Below are 25033 nucleotides of genomic sequence, written 5' to 3' on the forward strand. Positions count from 1 at the left end.
ATCCATTACAGCAGCAAATATTAACAACACATAAATAGGAAAGACCTTTGGCAATTACTCGATTTAGATTCGTTTTTGATTCGATTATTGTACATTACATCTCTTGGCAGTACACAAACTCCAGAGTTCACAAATTGCGACAAAACCTACCACAACGATTTCTCTTTTTACCTTTTTACCTGTCAGGAGAGATAAATTTATCTACGAAGCTAAAACTCGAATCGATTCGCTTCAATTCGATTCGAATCGGTCTCTTTTAGATATTTTAGTAACGTTTGTGGTAAGCTTTTTGGGGAATTACGAGTAAATGTACATTCTTTCTATTGTTCCCCGGATAGTATCTTTTCAATCTGAAGAATCAACTATTCAATGTTCCCTTTGTTTCAAGTTCGAGTTCAAGTTTGTTTCAGATCGCGACCATAGCATTTAATCATTAAGAAAAAGTTTATTCAAATTATTTTAATTCAACAAAACCGTGCAATTAAATTTCAAAACTTTTTCCTTACGCCAGCGCTTCTTGTGGAGGTTCCTTGGGATTAAATCATCTTTTATAGAAGTTTGATTTTATAGCAAGCTAGTTGTGAAATATTTCATTGAAATATTTCAGGCTTTTTAGTTCTCTAAATAACCGCAAATCATCAGGCGGCGGTAAAAGCACATTAAAGGAGATCCTGTATTCAAGACAACAACCGGTGATTGCACGAAATTTTATTGCATTGCACGCGATGTTGGTAGCATCATTGAACGCAAACAGTGTATGGCCAAAGTTGTAAAATACCTGGCTGCCAAAAGGACCAACAATTAGATTCGTTTCCACCGGAATGTGTTTTAATCTATTTTTTTTTTTAAATATTGTGTTTAATTTATTTATATGCCGCAAATCACCACAAATTTCTTCGTAGCATCAAAACTTTGCTGCAGTTACTGACCACAGACGATTAAGCACACAAGTAGGTTCCGTTTCGTTTTAAACCGTTTTTTATTTGATTTTATTTGAGCGGTGCTGAAATTACATTGAGTTGCGTGTGTCCATCGGTGTTTTCAAAGTTTGTTAATTTGTGTTTTGACGAAAAACTAAAATAAAGGACCCAAAAACAAACCGAAGAATAGCCACGATACAATGGGGAAAAAATTAATCGAATGACTTGCTGGCGGTCTTCTTTGCGGTTAGCTCTGTACCCCCGTGGTACCACTTCTTTTTTGCGTGTGTAATCATTTTATAATACAAAAACCCAACGCATGTACATTTGATGTAAATGTTTGCCGTCCGATCGCTATGTACACCGTGCTCCGTTCCGCTCTCACGTGACATTGATCTCCTTGTCGCTATCGTCGGAGTCGCCCTCCGATTCGTACTCGTCGTAGTACATGCTCGATCCTCCCGCGCCGCCAGGACCTCCACTGTTCGGGTCGGACGATGCGCTGCTACTGGAACGAACCGATCCACCGGCGACGGTCGAACCGCCTGTCCCGGGGCTTAACCGTAGCAGAGGCTCTCGGTCGACGAGGGCCGACGACGGTGGCGGGTAGAAGCCGGCCAGGGGTCCTCCGAAATGCGACGCAGATTCCTGTCTTCCTGGCTGACCCGTGGCCAGCGGAGGCGGAGGCCTTGCGGACGTCGAGTGATCGTCAAAATCATACTTAAAGTCGGCCCCGGGTTTCAGGAGTTCGAACTTTGACTTGAACGTGATCATCGGCGGGCTGATCTTGGGCGACGAGGACGGTGTTGTTGCGGTAGGTTGCGCGGCCGAAACTGGCGGTGGCGGCTGGTCCGAGCCGAGGGTCGCTCCTGGCGCCGGGGATGACGGGGCAGGCGATAGGGACGATTGCCGATCGGTCCGTGCGTCCGACAGGTCCGGGTTGGGGTTGTTCTTGTTCGGAAGTGTTTGATCGCGCGATCCGCCGTTCGCCAGCAGCTCTCGCTCCTTCGAGTTGCGCCACTTCATGCGACGGTTTTGAAACCATATTTTCACCTACGGAAGACAGGAACCGGAAACGACAATCATTAGTCTCAATTGGGCAACAGAATTACGATGTTATTGGATCTCAATCGGTCTTGATGTTGGTGTTGGAGTCAACACCTCGACATTTAATCTCAGTAAGCAACCTGCGGAAGTTTTAGCCCTCACCCAGCGCAAAATGGATAACGGATCTTCTGGCTCAGGACAAAACCCTACAGTCGCCTTCAAGGATCCCTGTGAGCAGATTAGTACATATTAACTCTCTACGCAAATACCTGATTGGAGAACAATGGTCAACGATTGCTGGTGTCCTGCTTAAGTCTATAGAAGACCAACAGTAAGGGACCTTCGCGTATTCCTGCGCCGAGGTCAATGCTGGCCACCAAGTTACGCAATCCAGCGCAGGATGCTGTAGAATGCACATTTGTGATTGATTATCCTGGCCAAACTAATTGGGATTGATTTGTGTGATTGGCCTTTCGACCTTTTGGGACTGTTGAGGATTTTCTAAATAAAGTAATTATAATAATCTGATATTTGAAATGATTTTACGCATTTCCTCAATTTGTCATTAAAATATTTATTTATCGGCACAGATTTTTATCGATTTTCATCAGTAAACATGGTGACCCTAGTGGACGTTTGTTTTGTGCCCGATGTTCAATTTTGCGACCGAGTAATGATTGCGGAATGGGATAGTAATATAATATTTCTATCTGACGGAAGCTGTCCAGACGCAGTCCGTCACGCATCACAAACAGCATCAGCTCTAAACACAACAGTTCAATAAATAGATAAGTGATGGACTGTCAAAACCGTTCCGATTGGAAATGCATCGAACGCAAACGAATCCAATCGCCCGTTCCGGCGATCGGGTGAAGAGTCCTTGGGCAAACACAACCCACACGATCCCACACCACCACCGTTCGATGGACACTCGAATTTCACAAATTGCACACATTTTGTAGCGAACAAACCCCCGAAACTGTTTGTGTTGCCCATTGCTCCGCGCGCGCGCCTCGTATTTGCGAAGCTTCGAATTTCACGCCAACCACGACCAGGATGACTCGTTGACTCGTGCTCCCGTTCCCTACGGTGTGTGTGTGTGTGTTAAAAGCTGCATGAAATGGAGTTTTGCGACCGAAATTCAATCAAACTTGCCTCCGGAAGGCCGCCGTCCGCTGAAGGATGGATGGATTTTTCTCGCAAGACTTCAAGTCCTTCTGTTCGTCCGCTCGCCACCAAGCGGGGACGGAACGCGCGCGCAGGACGGGAGGGTCGCATTGAGGCCACGTCGAAACGTATCTGGCGTTCATCGATTTTTTCGCTTCCCATGCGAACCGCTGGCCTCGTCGTTGGCCAAATCTGCTGCGCTTCTGTTGAGCTTCAGCAGCCTCCCAACATCATCAGTCTCTTCGTGTTTGTGCACGCGTGTGTGTTTATGTTACGTGTATCACTCCCCCGACAGCTCCCACGCTCCCCCGTGGAGCGCGGAAAGGCGATAAAAACGCATCTTACACTTGCAACAAAATAGCGCAAGGCGTTGGGCACCGCATCATGTGCAGCGTGCGGGCGAAACTGCAATTACTCATAAACAGAATTCAGCCCCCGGCCTCAACAAGCCCCCGGCCGGCCTCCCACATGGCCCTGCAGCGGCACCGGGAGACAACAAACACAGAAGATGGCTGGCGTGGGCCGCTGCAGTCCTTCCGATATAGAACCGGGCGCCCCGTTGGATACAATGTGCTCTGTGTGAAGCGACTTCCGTTCGAAGGCAGCAGCGGAGAGGATCGTCCCCGAAGTCCAAACACCGACACACACACACACACACACAGACTGGTACTGGAGCGACCAGTGCGAGCCCCCTTTGGGCCAATGTCGGAACCGCCACCGGGGAACGGTTTGGGAAGTGCCAGAAAAACCAGGAATCCCCGAGTACCCGTTGGCGGCGGGACACGGGACCCGACACGTGCGCGGTGGGAGGTGGCGAGGGTGGCCTCGGGTTGCGAGTTGCGTGCCGCGTATAATTCAAGGCAATACATTCCCGCCTTTTCTCGTAACTGTCACCGGCAGACAGACTTTTACGGGTGACAATTACGGTGGCGCTCCGACGGCTGCATTTTGGAACAAACGGAGTGTCCCCGTGGTCCTTGCGCCGTGCGGTTGTGCGTGGCTGTGTGTGTGTGTGTGTGTGAGGATGCTAAACATTCCACTTCCATTCCCTCTCTCTGGGGGACCGTGTGGTGGTCAGCGTCGTCCTTGGGCCGAGAACTAATGACTGTCATTCCGGATCGGTCACCCCCGCAGGGCCGAGTGGTGGAGCGCCGTCTCAAGTCTCAGCCCCGTCGCCGGGATGGCTCACCCCCCCGGGGGTGGGCTCTGTAAATAATTACTTCAAAAGACTGGCCAATTATCGTTGAAAAGTGTTGCAGATGGTGTTACAGTGCCATTGTGTTTGTGCCCGGGGAGGCGACCACTCGACTCCCAGGCTCTCGGTGGCCCAGGTCGGTGCGTAAAAGGTTACACCCGGAGCCCCCGGCGGAAGGATGATTGGAGCTCGGGCCGGTTCCAACGGTTTAGGACATCAATCATATTTTGCAACCAAAGTTCCGGTCTTCTTGTGGCATTTATTTTCCTATCGATCGGATACCATTTGGACCGGTGATTTAGAGCCAAAGGCGCTCGTTAACTTTGTGTCACATTTTGGTGTCATCAATCGAGGCTCAACGTATGGCGGATGTTCGAAAAACAGGATGATGCTTTCATCGAAATCAATATTCGCAAAATAATTTTCATGGCCGATGTAATCCAGATCATTTGATTTACAATAATGGTTTGGTTTCCTTTTTCTGAGAGTAGCTTTGTGCATTTTAAATCAAAACTCAGTTCCTTTACAGCCGATGTGCCGTGACCAAAATGGCGTTTTCTGACACAACCAACGTTTTTCTACGACTTTCTAATCCAGCATTAACATACGCGAAACCATGGACGGATTTTACTCGGCTTGGTAGATATTATTTTTGGACCTGGTGCTCTACCAGGAAGAATTGGGGGGTTATCGGAGATTTAGTTTCACAGTTGGATGTGATGTGCCCTCAACAATGGATCATAAGAAACAGCACTAATTTATGCTATATTGCTTGTTAAGCTTACGATGTTGGTCCTATTCTATGATGATTGTGTGGCTCAGGAGCAATTTGATTGATTTCGTTTCGGTATCTCTATTGTCAGAGATGAGACAATACTTTACTAAACAACTATGCGATTGCTTGGATTGTTTGAAGCGCATAAAAGTAAGTCGCAAGGACTTCGGTTGACAGAAATTCCAACTAGCGAATGCAAGTAAAACGTTACCCGCTCGACTGATTGGACAAGGCAATGAGAAACGAATTTGAGCATACCCTGCCCTAGAGTAAGCGTTTCAAACCATTATAAACTACTCTACAGCAGAAAACTCTGGTGCACCAAGGGATGATACAAGTTTCTCTAAAGCTTAACTATGAGGTCTCATGAGGATTCGCCAACAAAATATGGTTCACAAGAGAGCTTAGGAAAATGACTTGGAACTGTGGCTCACCGATAAGCCACAAATGCTTTTCACCCAGGGAATTTTCGCATAAGTCGTATGATTTACGAAAGTTTATAATAAATGTTTAGGTAACTACGTTCTATTTATTTGTTTATTTATTTGGGGAGTCGAATCACTTTCCTTAGGAATAAGTTCGGTAGAGCATGTGAATACGTCTTAACTACATACGTCCTAAAACCAGTCTTTTTCGTTGCCAAATCTCAGAACTCAGAAATGGGTAATAGAATCAGGTTGAACTAACTCGACCATGGTGCCGCCCATACTCTAGCTAGGGTGGTAAATTCGTTTCAACGAGCTATGTTTTAAATCGAGAAAGCAATGTCGTTTGATTGTGTTGAAAATTACATTCTTTGAGATACTTCTTCGCGGAAGACACACGAGAATTCCATCCCAGATCTTGATGTGAACGATTGAATTGAATACAGGCCCCGGAGGGTAGAGAATTCTTTTTGGGAACAGCCAGAATCAGTGCTAAATGGACCAACAAACACTACCACAGAATCGACCAAACCCACTCTCATCTTGAACGGTGTTCATATTATTTACCACCATACTGATGACGTCGTCGAAATCGAAACCATTTTTTATCATTTCGTTTATTTGCTTCCACCGGAGAGATTACCGCTCCAACTGTTCATTTCTGGTTTCGGTGGCCGATCTGCTGACGCAAAATGAAGACCAGAACCGCCGTCGGTCGGTCGAAAACTTTCCCCTCCATGCGCATGGTCCGCGACGGGGAATTACCATTTTTGCGTCAAAATCAAACCCAAATCGCGCGGATGGAAAATAAAATATTTGCTCACTCAAAAGCCTCAGATGCCCGGCTCGACAAAAGTGTTAGCCCGAAAGTCGGATTTGTTTATTTGCGCTCCAAATGATGCGATCGACACCGTTGGTGGTCGACCGGGAGCTCTGCGCTGTCTGAAGCCCAGTTCCGGACCGGGAGTCTCAGAACATAGAATTACGTGAAATCTTCGCAACTGCTTGGTGTCACCTTCTGTGTTTTTTTCCCTGGCCCGCTCCGAATTATCCCGCCAAATGGTCCCGAGACCCGCAGAGACATCTCAATTCATTAGCCACCCGAAGTTCGAAATTTTGCAGCGTCAGACGACTGTGACGAAATGGAGCCCGAAGTTCCAGATTCGTCGATTCGCACCGTGACCGGGGCGCGGTCGTTTGATCGATGAATTGTGACAGCATTTAACGGTGTGTTGTGTGTATGTTCGGTGACGTTCTCAGAAATCGCAACCGGAAGGATGACTTCACGGCCTTTCGACGGCGACGACGACGCCGTGACGAGCGGTCGGGTTTCGAGGACACCCAGGAGGCTAGCTGGCGCTGGTTGTGCTGCGGTCTCATTTGTCAACCGCCAGAATGGGATATCAATTAAATTAGTTCCGGCCGCTTCCGGGCGCTCCAGCTCTCCGGAAGGTGCGAATTGTGTGTAGCGATTCGCTACGCTTTTTTAACCGGTTTGCGGACCGTTCCCAACGCGCGGTCATCAATCAAATCACCAAATCATCGCCCATCGGGTTTTAAGGAAGCAAGGAAAGTTGACCCTACCTACGGACGGAGTAGTTTCCCACCGGGATCAGCGGAACGAGTTAAGAAACCCACTCGAAGCATAATCAGATAATCTCATTGCTCCCTCGGCGAGCATCAGATTTACATGCTACAGACCACCGAACGGTTTCCTGCGAGTGGGTGAGCAAATAAACAACCGACACCCTCTCGCGGTCCGCGACCGGAAAGTGTCCTCGAGGGACGAACCGGCCGAGCCGCCGGCAGTGACAAGTAAATATTTGAAAAGTTCCTCGTAAACGCTTCTTCCGTTCTCGGTGGCCACACGCAGCAGCATATGCTGCAAGGAGGCACGCGGGTGGCAATCAATTGCAGTGATGCTTGGCGGGTGCGAGAGCCTGTGGTTTTTGGTCTTCCCTTCCCGGGCAGGGCGGAAGGAAGGCCCTCGGGACGTCCGTTGCAGGCACGCCATCGCGCCGTGTCTGAGTGATTCGAGGCACGTGCGCGTTCGGGGCCAGCGAATTTGTTATGTTATTAGCGTATGCTGGCCGTCGTTCGCCATCGCCACCATCGGCTCAAATTGAGTGGAAAACGATCCGATAACGTAAAGCAAATAAACAACAGTGGAAGTGTACACGTTGGTTTGCGACAAGCGCTCGAACAATCGGCGGATTAGCAGCATAAACAGCCTCGAAATCGAAGCATCATAAACATTAATTGAAATCAGATTGATTGCTCAACGCCCAACGGTCTTCCGTGATGGCTTCCGCTCTCATTTAATAAATTTATCAAAAAGTTTTACCCACTTACATTGTACCTGTAAAAAGCAGCAAAAAAGAAAAAACGGACTTCCTTCAAGAAGTTTCTCATTCGAACGCCACCACCGATGGCGCCTTCAATTGGGAAATTAATGAACGATTAATTTCCGTCCCTTATGCAAATCGCCCGCGGGCGCTCCGTTTCCTGGCCTGCCAACCGGAAGACGGAAGTGAAGAGATTCATGAATTTATTGAAATATTTCTTTGCCAGTATCGCCCGAAGCGAAGAAGGCCGATGGTTCCCATCAGCAGCAGCAGCAGCAGCAGCATCGACCACTGGACGTCCTCCTCGTTGCGAGTGGAATGATTTCACGGATCATGATCATCAATGAGATTACTTTCCGCCTGCCCGGCTTCCCCAGAAGACTTCCCCGAAGTTTTTCTTCGCATTTTCCGAAGAAAAACACAGAGAGAGAGGAAGAGCGAGAGAGCCAATGGTGGTATGGCAAATATTCATTACGGTTCCATCCGATAACAATCGGATTAAATCAATTTCTAGCTGCTGCTTCACCGAGAGCGAGACGGAACTCGATGACATTCGCTACCACACACACACACACCAGCAAAGAAAGACGTGTTTTTCCTCCCAAGCAATGGGAAGAATTGGGCAGAAAAAAACATCAAAGTAGTGGAAAAATGTCAGCACCAGACGTCGGAGGAGTTTCCAGGACACTTTTCATTCGTTCGCTCGCTCGCTCACTCGCTCGCCCGTCGGCAGGAAGGAAGCACCACATACATGCGCACACACTCGCGCGCGCGGCCCTGGGGCATGTGGAAAATCGGGCAAAGAAAATCCCGGAAAACGCTGCAGCCCCGCAGCCGGCAAGAAGGAAATAATCGTTTCTTTATTTGTCATGTCGTACACTCGGTGATTGTTTTTCCCTTCGGCCGGCCCGCCGGGTTTTCCACCGGGCCTGGTGGTCGCGGCTGCCAGCATGGTGGCGGGTGGCGGCGGGTTTTGTGTGTGAAGTTAATGGCTTTCGGGTTTTGTGGCCCCCGTTTTCCACTCGAGTGCCGCTACCGGATTAAGAACCGGGTCGGAGATCGGCGGAGTTCGGCGGGAGCAAGAACAGGACGACTATACGGAGACGAGATGTGAGTGAATAGCGGGAAAACTCGACGTCTGCTGCTCGAATTGTGTTTCGGGTTGTGCCACATCATCGCCGACAGTTTGGCGTTCATTTTTCAAACGGTCGGATTACGGCCAGATGAGTGGTGAAGCTGCAGAAAAATGCGACCGCCCAGCCCGATTAATCACCTCGTTACACCTTCACGAAGTGCAAGAAAATCTTTTCCTTGGAAAATTGTGAAACATTGGCAACAAAGCGGAGCTGTTAGCGGATAGCGCTGGGGTTTTGGTTAAAAATAAAACGTCACGGGATTGTTCCAGAAAGTCGAACAAAAACAGCCAAACTGTCCAAAACTGACGAAACCCTTTTAGCTAAGAGCACGATGTTCAGATTGATGTTTGGTCCGTATGTGTGGAAGGACCTTATGCCTAGAAGAAAGGAAGGGCCAGGAAAAGCGAACCAGCCCGCAAAGTCTACTTAGGCCGTTCAGATGGACACAGAGGACGTATTAGGAGTCTGAATTGGTGCGAAAGTTGGGGGACGGAGGCCCTCAAGTCTCTGTTGAAGAACAGGACCACTCGGAGATTGTAATTTGCGGATAAGTTTGGGAATGAAGGACACCTTCAAAGCAAAAGAAGCATAGCCCATTACAAAGGATTGGAATATTTGAAAGGGTTTGCGTCTAGTTTAACAAAGTGGTTGTAAAAGGCATACATTATATGGAATTTAAGACCAGTGAAGCCTGTTGACTGACCAAATCGAGAAATGTCTTCGCCGATTCGTAGCTCGATTTGGAACACCTTCGGCAGTAACTAACCAGAGCATAAACCAAGGTCGACGGAGACTGAAGACCGTCCTCCTAGAGCAGATCTGAGCAGAGGGTTTGGCGATGGGTCTACTGTTGTAAGTGTATGCATAAGCTAGTTATTGTTTCCTTTTCCTCTCCTTCTATCCCTCATTTGTTCACTTTACACCGGACGGTGCTGGAAAATAGGACAAAATATTAACAAAAGGAAACGAATAAAGCAACCATCAATAGACCAGCAATAGAGCACGAAAAGCTGCGATAATGAACACAATCGGATCATTGAAGGAAACCCAATCGATACCCGACAGGTTACGGGACAAGTTACAGGACTAACGCTTAACTCGCCTAACTTTAAGACTGAATGTTAATACTTCTTATGCTATTTCGGAACTCAATAACTATTGCCAATTATTGATACAAAATCAATAAAGAGTAAATTTGCAAGTAATTTTCCAATTAAACCAATTTGCACAATCCACGTTCCCACTTCATCGTTGCTGTCGGTCGGTCAGACACCATGCCCATAAAATTGAAGGGCCAAACAAGGACCCACCACCAGGAACCTCCGGCCGACGGGCATCGGACCTTTTCGCACGTTAGTTCGCCAGTTGGCCACTATCGAATTAATAAAGTATCACGCTCCACCACAACAACACGCCACCGGAAAGCACCATCAGCCACCGAGCAAACATTAATCAGCGGTCGCCGCACGCGTTTCGAATGCATAAAACCCCAGGGTCAGGGTAGAGCATAATGCCGAGCGACGCGATGGAGTCCATTTCGGCACCGGCACTACATAACCGCCGATTGGCACATTGGCAAAAAAACGGCGGGACTTCCAAGAAAAGTCGGCCACCAGTCCCGGTGCGTGCGTGTGTGTGTGTGTCCCGGACAACCCGCGTGTGTGCGTTGGCGTCTGCGCACCATCCCCGGCCTTGGGGGTGGAACCGAGCAAATGGGCCATCGTCTCACTCGCTCTACCGCTCACCGGGAGCTCTCGGTACATAACGAGGAACGGTCCCGGCCGGGACTGCCATCTTCTTCGCGGAACCCCACCGCCCAAGCTCAAAGGAGCTGCTGGGCACGCTGGGCAGAAGAACTTAACCCACATGCGTCCACATCCTCCACGACGGGGCGGAGCTTCCGGACGGAAGTGAGCATTCCGATCCCGCGAACCTTGGTACCTAATTGGTCGATAATGCGCGCGCGAAATGAATAAATCATTGCGGTGATTCCTTACCTGAGAGTCCTTGAGGCCCAGTCGCTCGGCCAGCTTCTTGCGGTCCGGTTTGCTGATGTACTTCTGCAGCTGAAACCGTTTCTCCAGCCCTTTGCGTTGCGAGTCTAGGGGAGTCAGAGAGAACGGGGCGCGAATTAGCAACAAACCGGGGCTCAAGGTTGACGCTACTTGGACCTACCGGAGAACACGGCACGTCGCATCATCCCCCGGCGTGGTTTCCCTCGCGTCGAGTGTGCCCACGGAAAGCCCTGCCCGGGTGGCAGCGGAAACACCTGGGGTCCTCCTGTGGAGTTGTACGGGAAAGAAGTTAGAAGTCGGACAAGCGTCGGGTGGCGCCCTCTCCGTCGTACCTGGCATGTACGGGTTGCGGCAGTGGGCCAGCAGCGAGTGCAGGTGCGGATGGTTGAGGCTGTGGTGCAGGAAGGGCGTCGGCCGACTGGGGAGTGGTTTGGCGATGATTTTATTATCTCTCGGCTGGAGCGCGGCCACGGCCAGCCGGCCAGCGGGGTCGTCCTGCAGGTCCGGGCTGTTGGGTAGACTGCCCGACTCGCTCGCACTGTTGCTGCTGCTGTGGTGGTGCTGCGCGGTGGCCAGTAAGCTTCCCGGTCCGGTAGGACTACCGCCGGCCGGTCCGTTCCCTACCATGCCGCCATTGACCGCCAAATGGGGCTGCTGCTGTTGGGGGTGATTCTGGGGAGACAACGGATGTTGGTGGTGCTGATGGTGATTGTTGGGGTGCTGCTGCTGGTGGTGCTGGTGGTGGTGGTGGTGCTGCGGATGGTGGTGTTGCGGATGGTGATGCGGATGGGCTGCCAGGAACGCGGGGTTCGCCAAATGATTCTGCTGAATCAGGTTCTGCTGGATGTAAGGCCAAAGGTGCTGTGGTTGAATGAATTCTGCAAGGAAAACGAGAGCGCAATCAGTAACTAGAGCCTAGAGGTCATCGGTCATCGGTCAAATGCGACGCAAAAAGGGTCGTTTGTAGGTCATTCTAAATAGCACCCACAATAGCGTAAACAAACCTATCACCGGTATCGTCGGTAGAACCAGGAAGTAGAGCCACGCTAATGGAGTGGCGAACTCACCAAAAAACCTGCTCGGTCTAGAGGGCGCCTTGCTCGGCGGACAAGATACGGGCCATAGGCGTCTTTCTTTGTGGTATATCTTCCAGTACCGAACACACTGTTTATGGCGCCACCTAGGCACCGTAAAACTTTTCCCATAAAAACGGCCGCGTTAACACCTTGACTCCAATGGCGGAACTGGCGCGACAAGCTGTCGGTCGCAAAAAGCGCCGTCCGTGTGTGAAGAAGAAGCTGACAACTCTGCTCTAAGAAGTGTTCCCCTAAGTGATACGGGCCCCAGTTATCTGATATCCTCATCGCGCCGTTGACTTTGGCAACGATGGGCCACAGTGTGTGAGCGACACCTTCAGGGCTGGAGCCTGTTTAGATCCCAAACATCCTAATCATCAGCTTGTACTAATACTCCGCCATGGCCAGCCCCCAGCGGCAGCCATTTCCATCCCAACCAACGGCGATGGCTTCCGACAGCTAGCGTTACGCTTAATTTCCTCTCACATCCCCACAGAGGCATCCTGGCAACAGACGGACTGACAGCTCTGGGGGTTGCGATGATGGGCGAGTACCTTCGGGAAAGTTTCCTGGCTGCCCGGCGCACACCGGCGTACCTGAAGTAATGTGCCCCCGGGGGGACTGTACAAAGTAAATTGATTTTCCAGAGCCGGAGCTGGCGATTTGCATAAATGGCACCCGTCCCGTGTTCCGACTCCTGGTGGGGAATTTTGATGGTACTTTCGGGCTGTCAGACTTCTGCCAAGGTTTGCCCAAAACTACCATCCGTTCGACCGGCCGTACGTGGAGCAACTCATTTCATATTCAAAGCCAACGCACTCGGCTAGGATTGCGGGAACATGTGGCTTCGACTCGCGTGGACCAATTTCGGGTTTCTTGGAGTCGAGACCACCGAAGACACCGCCGCGTTCCCGAGGCCCTTTGTGGCTGCCAGTCAATTAATCCCAGGCTGGCTGGGTAATGCCCTCGCTAAATGCCACCATTTTGCCTGTTCCCTGTTCCTCGTTAATCCACAACAAAAACAAAAGCGACGTCCTTTTCGACGAACACTGATCCGGAACCGACCGGAATTCCCGGCTCGACGGTCCCGAGAGGTCCTTTTTTACGCAACACTCGCAATGTTTTTGCTAGGCAAGGATTCTCCGTGGTGGGTTGCCCGAGGCCCCGGAACCTTGGACTGGGCGCCTTGTGGCCGCGCGGAGTGCGGCTCAACGAGTCCTGTGAAGGCTGTGAAAACATTGGATTATAATCATGTTTAAATTATTGTCTATCGAGCCGCTCGGCTGGCAAGCTGCAAGCCGAACCCCTGCTGCTGCCGGTGCTGCTGGTGCCGCTTGCGGCCAGTTTCACCCTCCTCACGCCACACGACATGTGTGTGTTGTTCCCATTGTTGCCAAAGGCCTGTCGGGACCGACGGTGGTCGTGAAGCCTTCAGAAGCAACCGATGCTTGCTGGACGGGGCTCTGGAGTTCCACTAAATGTTGTGATTGCGTCCGTTCTGGCCACGTTTGCAAGCCTGGGATCAATGATCCTGGGATCGGCGGTGCGTTCGGGCTCCGCCCCGTCGCACAGGGTCTTCAATCAAAGGGCATCTCTAGCGGAACACCGGAACACAGCACCCCAAGGTCGGTCGGTCCAGCTTGCCACCTCCCGTTTTATTGCTCACTTTTTTACCGATTTAACGATTATTGTCCTCCGGGTGCCGAATCGGGGCTTGGCACTTCTTTAAGGCCGGGCTCGGTGATGGGACATAAAACAGGACCAACGCACTCCCGGGGGATGCAACATTACGCCGGCAGCTTGTCAGCGGTCGAGGCAGGTCGAGGTGATTATCGACAGTTAAACGATGATTTAAGTGCGACATGGAGTACGCCGATGCCTGGAACAGTGGCCTAATCCCGACCAGCATGAAGCCACATGTTCGGAAGAAGCGTTCTCTTCAAGCATCGCAATCGCAAGATGTCATTTAACCAACCGTTTTCCGCCAAATCCGCCAATTTGTTAATGGCTCCATTGTATTCACGAAATTGGCTGAGTGCCGCGTGTTGCCGGGACATGTAAAAATGGACATGTTCTGCTGCTAAACACGTTCCACTGAACGTGGCCAACAGGTTTGTGCCACGAAACGTTTAACATCAACTTAAAACTAAGTTAATTTAACTCTCTCATGAGGCTCGTAGCTCAGGGAACAGGAACGTGCCAGCGCCGAGCTTTACACGCACTCAGCACACAGTTAATAAGCAATTAATTTTGCCTCCGTCATTCCGTGTTCTGTCCATTGGTAAACCACAAACGGGGCGTCCGGGGGGTGGGCAGCATCCGAGTATCGTGGTTGGGACGTGAAATTAACGGCCGCCGGCGTGGTTGACACTTTTTCAAGGATTTTTTCCTGCTTTTCGTCCTTCCACCATGGGCGGCGCGGTGTCAGGAGCACTGCTTCTCACCGACCGACCCACGGTGCATCGTGTATTACAATAACAAATTACCGAGCATAATTTATATGCATCGCGTCGCGCTCGGAAAACATAACACTGCGCGCTCTCTTCACAAGCCCAATCCATAACGTGACTCAGTGCAAGCGACACCGCACGTTGCACTTTTTTTGCACATTTTAATGCATTTGATACAAGCGACACAGACACACACACACACGCGGTCAGCTTTCTGGGAACATCCCAGCATACAATGTGTCCTTCGGCGAACCAAAAAATGTGGGACAGCAGTCGGCAGGAGCGCAAAACAGTGTTGAAAAACGGTTCGCCGAAACGCCAACTCGAGCCAAACAGGCCAAAAATATGCTGTGGCATAATTATTTTCATCAAAAGCCATCCAAAGCCATGTTTCCGGTTTTTATGTTGCTGTTTCTAGAAACACTTTTGACGAAAAAGAGCACTTGAAAACTTGGCACAACTTTACATAACAACACTTGATCACTGCACTGCCGTTTGATAATATTGTTTCGGGGTTTAGGGTTTTCATGTGATTTTTTATTTCGTGTAAGCGAACCACACAAAACCTGATACAAACCTGATGGCCATTGACTATCATTGACCACACGAGGGAAATAAATACAAAAGTGTTATTACGCATAAAACGTTGTGTTCCAAAAACTCCCAATCTCGGCCATTAGTAGCGGAGCCAGGTTGCTATAAATATTCATTACAATCCCGGCTCCCGATGGACATCGCCCATCGTCGTCGTCGGTACATTCGGTCGGTGGTAAATAATTTTCATCCGTTATTTTTGTTTCGCAACAATGAATCACACAAAAACATAGCAAACACCGCAGCTCCATGGGTGCACCCAAATGACGATGGCAAATCGGCCGACAGTGTGGTTTATCCCTGGGAGCTGCGTGTTAATATTTGCCGGGTTTTTGATAAATTGAATAGTTTAAACTCTCTGGACGGCAACGAGCCCGCGGTTTACCACGGCATTTCATGTGTGAGTGTGGTGTTTTAAGGACATGTTTTGATAGAGGCCATTTACGGGCCCATTTACATGATGTATTCAATTGCATCGATCAGCATGTGATGTTGGTTTTTAAAGTCACTTAGTTTAATGTGGCACACTGTTTAAAGTTACTATTTCACGCCAGTGAAAGCAATTAAAATGAGATAATGAAAACGTACCTTAACCCAGTCGTTTAGTTTGCATCAGTAATGCCGTCTCGAGCAGAAGATCTAAACCAAACATCTTTTAACATTCATCAAACACACTTGATTTGTTATACTTTTGCATTTTTGGGGATCCTAGTTAGAACAAGCTAAGTTTCTATGGCGCGAAACAAACATACTTGCGGTAAAAACTTGACCAATAAGACATTTTCCTTAATGAATACTTAGAGCAACTTTTCCCAACATAAGAGATGTTTCAAAGCTTACGAATGGTAAAATATCATTCTATTTTCCAAACAGGCTTACTGCGATTCGTAATCATTTTTTAAAGCAAGGCCAGCTTTGCCCATATCACATAGAATACGTCGGATGGCAAGCACCGATGGGTTTGCGATCTGTTTTCTTATGATTGCAGATTTTGTTGAATATTTATACCGAAAAGAGAAGGATTTATAGTTAAGATGTTACGTTTTCGTTTAACAATCTGTTTTGGGATCAATTTTTTACACCCTGCACCTTTAATATGATAAACACGACCATCATAACCCTTGTTTCTTGTGCCGAGCTTTTGTCGAATATTTTTGCAATATCCTAATCAATGATATTGCAACGAAAGCTCTATTTAATTGATTATTCCAAAACATATAAAAAATTACGGTATTTTTACTTATTATAACTAATTATACACATCAGAAAAGGAAGAAAGTAGAAGAGAAAAAACCCATAGCTGAAAATGGGTGTTCCAGTTTGCGAGATGAAATCAAAATAGCATATAATCGTCATAATGTTGCTCTTAGAATCACTCAATAGTGGCTAGACTTAAAAGTGCGATTTAAAAAGAAGATATACTTATATTTTCACGTTTTACTCAAATGTTCAGATGATAAACTTTATCCCTCTAACAACGAAATGATCGATTGATGTTCGAAAAAATTCGAATATCAATCGATAAAACTGGTTAGAAGAAGAAAAACAAATTATCTGGGTTTTCGTAAGAAAATAACCTTTCAAAACTGATCAAAAACGTCGCGTAAGTGTGTGATTTTATCTAACTATCATATTAAGTTTGCTATTACTTCCATTATACTATTCTTACTTGAATTGGTTTTCGCCATATTATCTTTACGCGAAATGAATTCATTAATTCATTATTAACTCAAACTTATGGACCTTTACATGTTCAAAGCTCCCTTTACAGCTTCAAGGTAAAGGAGCACAGGGCTGAATGTCGAAATAGTACTAATCTTGAAGAAACATTATTCGTATATATTCGTATAAATGGAATACTAAATTTCTTGTTTGACGACAGCACGCAGCATTTCAATAATGCTTAAAACTAACGCATTTAGTTACCGATCTGAGGTTTGGTCGGCCCATTCTTTCCTTTTCCATAAACAGCCCATTCACGAGGGCTTCGCGAAGTAGCTTTAACGAAAAACTTTCGCTTTATCTGCGACACTGCGGCCACTGTCTTGCTTCGCTTAAAGCGAACGAAATGTTCCGGCCCAGCTTTCTCGGGTGTTATCGATCCGCTCTCTCCGGGCGGCCGGAACGGTGGCGTCTTATCGAGTGCGAGAACGATGATCGTCGTAATCATCAGTTGGCGATTGCCAACGTCTGCAGCCGGCGTCCTCCCGGGAGTCCGGAGTCCTCCCTCACGGCACGGCACGGCACGGAACCCACAACCGGCACCCCAGCTCGGGAAGCATATGCTCATCCTAAATTGAGTTAAACGAGAAAAACACTTAGCACGTAAACTGTACCAGATTTCGACTCCACAAAAGCTGTTCGCCAATCCCTCGGGGTCGGTGCCGTATACCATTCCTTCTTCCCGCTCCCTGCCCTACGGAGCGCAAAGTCAACCAGCGGCGTCGCCGTCTAGAAAGCGTAGGCCCACGTAGACAGCCGCAGCCGGAGCGACGGTGCGAAATACTACACCCGAAATCCAACCCACAAGCTTCCTCCTCCCGGCCCGGCTAAAGACCGTCCCGAAAGATTTTCCTTCATTTCGGCAACCCAAACCGCTCGGGCTCGCGTGCGAGGGTGGAAAATAATATAATTTGCGTCAGCTGGCGGCTCACTTAGGCGACGGAGACGTCCCTGGAGCGAAAGTTGAGTTGTCGGAGGCGACTCTTGGTGTACAAGGGGAGACGCCGCCGTCCTTCGTCCCTTCACCGCCACCGGCCGCGCTCATTCCGTTTTCATGGCGCACCTCATAATGCGTTGCTCCGCCGGTGGATTGAAGAGCAGCTCGTTAGCAGCATAAACATGTTCATACGCCTGATGTGACTTTCCGCTCGCGCCCTCGCACCGCAACCGTCTGAAGCGGAAGCTCCGGCTGGATATCTGGGCCGGTGTGGGTAACGTGGACTACCAGGTTTGGGGAAAGGTTTTTCTCCGTCCGAAGATGCCAATTTTTCGGGCCCCGGCGGCCACCAGACGGTGCCCGCTTTTCGGACAGAGCCATTATGTGGTCATTGGTTCGTGTGCCCGATGTGTTTATAATTTCGTGTACAGAACCTGAGGACACACACACGCACCGAAAGGTCCGGTACGAAAACAAAGACATGTGTAACACATTTCCGGCAACGTCCGTTCGGAGGAAGCTGCAGCTTGAGTTCTGCATCCAGCAGGATCGAGATGACGACGCTGTGATGTTGCCGTCCCGACGTCCCGACCATCACCAGGAGCAGGTCGCCATCGGCCACCCCTCCAAGCGGTTGTCACTTGCAGACGTCGATAATCATAAACGAAGGCATAAGAATCGTTACCGAGCCCCGGGCACCGTACGATCCGCGTACCGGACCGGACCGCTTGCCCTGCTGGGTGGGAAAAGCCCCAAAAATCGACGCCCGGGTGGAAGGCGTCGTGAAAATCAAAGCGATATAAATGAGATTTTCCGGCCCTTCCGCTTTGGCCGTCGGTGTCGGGGCAAATTAATGCGAAACCCGGTGCTTCCGGCTCCGGGCCCGAAGTTTTGTCGCCCGAGAAAAACACACCGACAAGAGAGACCGGTCGGTAAGTGTGGCATAAATTATTCCGAGCACATAATCAATTTCTCGGCGGCGCGATTTATTTGCCTTCGATTTTCCACTTTGTGGCTTTTCTTAAGGCTTTTCCGGTTCGCCTTTTTTTCGTCCTCTCTGGGCTTGCTGGGTCAAGCAGCGAGCCCGATTGATTGTTAATACACTGGCACGGACAGCCGCTGGGTGGTGACGTCTTATAGGGAATTGAGTGACTCTAGCAAGATTTGTCTTTCGGGGCTTTGGACATTTGCAAAAGTCACCCAAAACCGTGCGCAGTAATAGTTTGGCCAAACAGCATTATGAGTTGGCAGTTTTCTATTTAGATTTCCACTCTATCAGAATGCACTTTAAATGGCAAGCCGTCGGAAACGGCAAAAAGTTCAGCAAACAATCGCGCACCATAATTCCCGTGGCTTCCCGAAAGCTACGTCAATCATCATCGCGAGTCGCAGTATCCGAAATACGTCATCGGCAGTCAGGAACCGATGTCATTTACCCGACAACCTATCCGGTGGGGTTGCCCGTCGAAACTCCCATAAAAATTAAACAAACCAACCGGACAAACTGGCGAACCGAGCAAACGGATGGTCGCGGCCCACCACAAAGTGATTGACCATCAATCCCGGTCGAATCCAGCCTGCGAGCCCCACGCCTCGCGACTGATTATCGACTCCCCGCCCGAGTGGTTCATTTATTTGTTTAAATGAGGTGTTAATTGCATATAAATTATTCCTACACCACTCCCAAGCACGGGGAGTCCGAGCGGTGATAAACTGCGGCCGCTCCACGTCCGGTGCAACAAGAAATCGGCCTGCCGATGCAACCGGTGGAACTAGTGTGTTGTGTCGCAGAGAACGATCACCAGGAAGGATACTGAACGGTTGTTTGTCCGCTTTACACGCGTACTTCGGTGGGCTCCTCTCTGTATGTGTGTGTGTGCGTGCTCGAGTGTCCACAGGATGACCGTGAAATCAGATCATAATAATTACACGCAGCAGCAGCAGCAGCAGTCCTGATAATGGGATGGCCGCCCAACCCCAAACGCCGAACGACACTCTGCTTCGGTCAGCCTGGGGATAATGGTTTTACAGTCCGAAGCATAAAGGGGCACGCAAGGACCACCACCCCGTATCTGATTGTTGTTCCTTTGCTGCACTCACTGCACTTGGGGCCGTTTGCATGCACTCTCGGGATGCGATGCGCTTTTCGCTGCAATTTGCGATACGGACTGCGCGCTGGTGAAGTGTTTGCAGAGTTCGTCGTGTTGAGCACTTTGTAGCAACAGCGAGCCAGACACGCTCGAACCGCTTGTGTCCACTGTGATTAGGAAAAACACAACCTAAATGGTTACCCAATTCACAACGATATATTGGTTTTAGATGGAAAGCTCTTCAAGAAGAGCGTAATCATCAACGAAATCAATTATGGATGTGATTTATGGATCAAATGGGAAACTTTTTGTACTAGTTTCACTAGAATGTGATGCTTTGTCCACAAATTTATTCCATCTTCCGGGTAGCATAGAAAGAACCGTTTGTTCGAATTATTTTCTCTTCATCAATTAAAATTTGAAGAATTGACTCAGAGCCACATTAGTCGAAAGTAGATTTTGTTCTATAATGATAATGCTGAAAGGATACCGATACGACCATTGAAAACTGCTTCAAAAGGGACACAAAATCCTCCACATCGCCGGGTTTTGCGTCCTTGGTCCCGACGGTCCCCAAACTTACCATTCCTCACTTTCACGCACTCCTTCCTGTCGCCAAGGATGGCGGACACGCTGAACTTGAGCACCGGTTTGGTGCTCTCCTTTAGGATTGTCTGCTTCGGGGTGACGTACTCGCCGCACCCGCACTTTTCGCACCGGAACTCGTACTCGCTACTACCCGGGCCGCCTCCGTCGCTCCCTTGGTGGTGATGGTGGTTATTGTTACTCTCGCCCGCCGATACCCGGCGGGGCGATTTGTGGGGTGTCAGCTCCGGCTGGCAGTGGCCACACTTGGCGCAGCAAAAGTCCATCGGCTCCAGCGGCCCACCGTCGTCCGGATGATCCGGCCCCCGCAGGAACGGTGGCACCCGCAGCACCCTGGCCGGTGGTCCCGGCGCCAGTTCGTCGTCCGAGTACGACCCCGAATGGTGGTGATGATGGTGGTGGTGGTGGTGTTGGTGCAGGAGGTGGTGGTTCGGGTGGTCCAGCAGATGATGCGTAAGCCCGGCCGGGTTGTGGGCCAAACTGTGGAAACTTTTCGGCGAATCACACACACTGCTCGAATCCTTGGGCTCTTCGAACTCGTCCGAACTGTCCGAGACGGAGGCGAGCGAGTGGTCGGCCGGCGGACCACCGCCGGGATGGTGGCCACCGACCGGTGAGCTGGCCCCATCCGGTCGCTCGCTTACCACGTCCTTATCCTGCAGGATACTATCGACCATGAACGCCGTCGACATGACCGTAGACATGGTCCCACTTCTGTTTTGGCCCCAACGCGCCCTCCCAACTACTGCCTAACGTACTGCCGACGGATTGTATTGCACCGAAAAACCCGCCACACACACACACACACGCAGCCCATCAACACTCGACGCACGATCTTCACAGGAGCAGGCACAGCACGCTTCGATTGAATTAAATCTTTCTATATTTTTATTACTTTCCTTTCACATGCACTCCTTTCAACACACACGCATACACTCACACAAACACACGTGCGTTCAAAAGACTTTAATCACAACAATAATGGCGATAAGAATAATTGCTATCGGAGCCGGCGCCCATCGGAACCGAATACCGGATCGCCACGGATAGAGAACGACTGCACTGTGAGGACACGCGAGCACTGCACAGGACGAGTCTGCGTTCACGAATGCGGCGCGCGAGTCCTTGCGGCTCACCGGTTGCATCCGGGTTGTTCGGTCGGGCGGTGCAAGGACGATTGCCGAGGAAAGCAATTCATATTCATCACCGCGCACCCCGAGAGCGCGACGATCGTCCTTGCTCCGAGGTGCCCACCTCCTTTTCGGCCGACCAGTGTGCGCGAACGAGACCGACGAGACAAAGAATCCTTTTTCTCCTGCCTCGCCCCTGGTGCGAAAGAAAGTGCGAACACCAATACATGCGCACGGCACCTCTCACAAGACTGGCTCATCCTTTTCTCACCACCCCAAAACAGAGGCCCCGGTTGCTTGCAAGGATAACGTCCCCTCACGGTGAATGGTACCCTCTCTGTCGCACGCGCGCGAACCTTCTCTCTCTTCGTTCGTCCTTGCGTGTGGGAAGTGGGCGGAGCTACGTAGCTCGCCCGACTGCAAGGACTTCATTTTTATTTGCGCCACTCTACGAGCCTTCTCCGGAGGGGGAGCGGAGCGACCGGGGGGGATTGTTTTGCGGGTCGGGTCCTTGGCCGCACACCACACACCAATAAAAATGCTCCAAAGCAGCTCCGTCAACGCACAAAAAATCGGTCCCGCGTGTGCGCCATCTTTGTTACTCATCCCCTACAGGCCGGCCGCCCTCCTGTACATAGAGCGCCAGCGCCCCGAGGCCGACTGTGATCTCGCAATTTTATCCTTTCACCCCCTCCGTGGGGGTGGGGGCCCTCTTATCTGGAGATATTTTTCCATTAAATCATGCTTTTTCCTACCGATTTTCCAGCCCGCGGCCTGCGTGAGATTTGCGCGTGGCACGGAGGTGGCGCGGCGGCGGCGATAGCGATGGAACCTTCACACGACCGCACAACATGCTACCGATCCGGGATGCGGACCTGAATCCTTCGCCCCAAAAAAAGGAAGAAAATCGAAAACAGCACCAACCAGCCATTCCGTCGTGCTGGAGCTAGGGACTTTTCCAGGATTTTATTTTTTTGCCGATGTACTTAGAATTCATCCTTTCCCGGTATTCCCTTCCCTGGTGTGTGTGTGTGTGTGTGTTTGGAAATGTGGAAAAAAGTAATGGCGACGTTTTCGGCTTCGCCCGACGCGCCGAACCACTTCAACTCTCGATGGCCACCACTTCAACACCATTCTCGGGCGAAGCGTTTTGCATAATCTCATTTAACTTTGTCCTCCGATGGCAAGATCGATCGATGTGTGTGCTCTTCCTTTATGCTCTATTTCTCTCCCTCTCTCCCTGTCTTTCTCTCTCTTGCTCTCTCTCTCTCTCGCTTTCACTGGAACCTTTTATTTAATTTTGCGTTCGGTTATTGTTTTCGCCACGGTGCCTAGCTCTGGCTTGAGCTGTGCTCCTTCTAGCTATCGTCCTGTGGTGCCCACCGGAGCACACGTACAGCGAGTGAAAAATAAAGAACTCCTGCATGGGATGGTAAGAACCGGGGAGGTTCGGGACCCTCATCGAATGTTTATGTATTTATTATCATATCGTTTTATTAACATGACGACGATGACGGGTGCCCCATTGTTGTTACTTTATCCTTCCTTTTTCCCATCAAAGTGGCGCGAATGAAAAAGACATGCCCGTTACTAGCTGGCTTGAAGATGAAAGCCCGTGCTTGGCTCTATGGTGGACCCAACACATGACAGATGAATAATGCGTCCGAAGACATAAATACCAGGCTGTTTAATAAGTTTCGAGCTTCAATAACATATGGTGCTGTTGCTAACTGAATATAAATTAATATGTTGGTACACTCCTTATATGAACGTATGTGAAGTTTCATTTCCGTCTGTTTCCGTGTTTACAAGTCATTTAGTATCGACGTGTCATAGTTTTTTTTACAATGGAAAAAGTCAAATATTGTGCGGTGCTTGAATTTTAATTTTTGGAAATTTATGAACGAATGTTGAAAATGTATAAGGACTCTTCGCCTTCAATTAGTACAGTAAAACGATGGGTTACTGAATTTAAACGTGGTCGTACAAGCCTTGAAGACCATCCCCGTCAAGGACGTCCAAAAACAGTAGCAACACCTTAAATCGTAGGGAAAATACAGGATATCGTATTGGAAAATCATCAAGTGACTGAAGGAAATTTATTAGAAGCATTGGGCAGTGTAATTTGTTTTTTTTGTATTGTTTTATACTATTGTAACCTTTTAGAACAGCTGAAGGAAAACAATCGTGAAAAGTGACCAGGTTTGCAGTAGAAAAAATCATTTTTCGTCAGGACAATGCACCAGACCATTTTGACAATGGAAAAAATCCATGATTTGAAGTTCGAATTGTTGGAGCATCCACTGAATTTAACAGATTTGGCCCTTTAGGCGAATTCCATCTGTTTCGAGGCCAAAAGAAAATTCATACGTGGAATGCGTTTTTCATCAAATGATGAGGACATCTGTGGAAGTGTATTTTGCAGCCTGGAAATGGAAGGTTTGTCACGTCAGGGGTGGAATTCATAAATTGGAGTCTCGTTGGAACAAGTATTGATGGTCAGGGATATCATACTGACTAATAAATTGTATTTCAAACCATAAAATTTTGTTTTTGTTATCGAAGCTCAAGACTTATTGAGCAACCCAGTATATTTTTCGGAACACCAGAAATTGCGACAGCAGATTCGCAATCAGATAAAATGACTATTTGCTGTGTCTATAGAACGTACTTAAATTAAGGGCTCAGTAATGTACACTGTCTGACTTGACAAATGAAGCACCTACACTAAACAATGTTTTATTTGGTAGTCTAATAATACCTCAAAACCTAAACCAAATGATCAATAATTGCGATTCAACAACATTACTTTGCGGCGGTCCCATTGTGATATGGACAGTCTGTCCGATATTGGGAAGACTCCACCCGACCCGTCTGCAGCTAGAGCAAATGGTATCCCGATGCTGCCGGCTGCTACGATGCTGTTGCTGCTGCTGCTGAGTATGTTGTATATAAAAGATTATGATTATCATCGCCCGTTTGCTTTGATTGTGTGGTGCCTGGATGCTGGCCATGAATAGAATGAGCATTCTCGGTGCTGTGAGTGGAACTCGGTTGGAGACCGACATGAATTCCGGCGACCCAACAACCAACTGGCGACGATTTCTTTTCTCTATTTTGCGCCGACGCTTCGAACGAGGGACGATTAGAGTCAACCGGACCCGGGACCGGCTGGAGCTCCAGTAGCGTTTCAGCATAACGTCAGCGTAGTTTGTCGATATAATCGACTCCGGCGATGGGCCTAAGCACCCTTTCTGCGCTGGGGACGTACCGGACGCGTCTGATGCTGACAGTTTTTTCCTGTAATCTGTCGACACCATGTGTCCCGGTGTCCGGTCCGGTGTCCGGCCCGGCAGTTCATCCGATGGTCACTAATTCATCGCCCAAGCAATTGGACCATTTT

The 25033-nt window shown here is 49.3% G+C and overlaps 1 protein-coding gene across 1 annotated transcript; it reads right to left on the reverse strand.

The window, feature by feature from the left end:
* Positions 1 to 1301: 1301 nt before the first annotated feature.
* LOC128266928 (homeotic protein empty spiracles) lies at positions 1302 to 21204 on the reverse strand. The gene is made up of 6 exons (XM_053003717.1): positions 20977 to 21204; positions 20478 to 20892; positions 11358 to 11903; positions 11186 to 11290; positions 11008 to 11111; positions 1302 to 1973 (listed from the first exon to the last, which is right to left on the reverse strand). Exons 1-6 carry the CDS (start codon positions 21202 to 21204, stop codon positions 1302 to 1304), a joined length of 2070 nt encoding a protein of 689 aa, XP_052859677.1.
* Positions 21205 to 25033: the final 3829 nt, after the last annotated feature.

This window comes from Anopheles cruzii, chromosome 2, assembly GCF_943734635.1.
Source record: "Anopheles cruzii chromosome 2, idAnoCruzAS_RS32_06, whole genome shotgun sequence".
Taxonomy (NCBI): Eukaryota; Metazoa; Arthropoda; class Insecta; order Diptera; family Culicidae; genus Anopheles; species Anopheles cruzii.

Bases quoted from the DNA above. Each gene is read 5' to 3' on its own strand.
- LOC128266928 (XM_053003717.1), bottom strand. From the start codon at position 21,204: ATGTCTACGGTCATGTCGACGGCGTTCATGGTCGATAGTATCCTGCAG. The intron at 20,893-20,976 runs GCCCACAACCCG...CACCACCACCAT, and splicing joins CGAAAAGTTTCCACAGTTTG to CATCACCACCATTCGGGGTC. The intron at 11,291-11,357 runs GTACGACGGAGA...ACAACTCCACAG, and splicing joins CCGCAACCCGTACATGCCAG to GAGGACCCCAGGTGTTTCCG.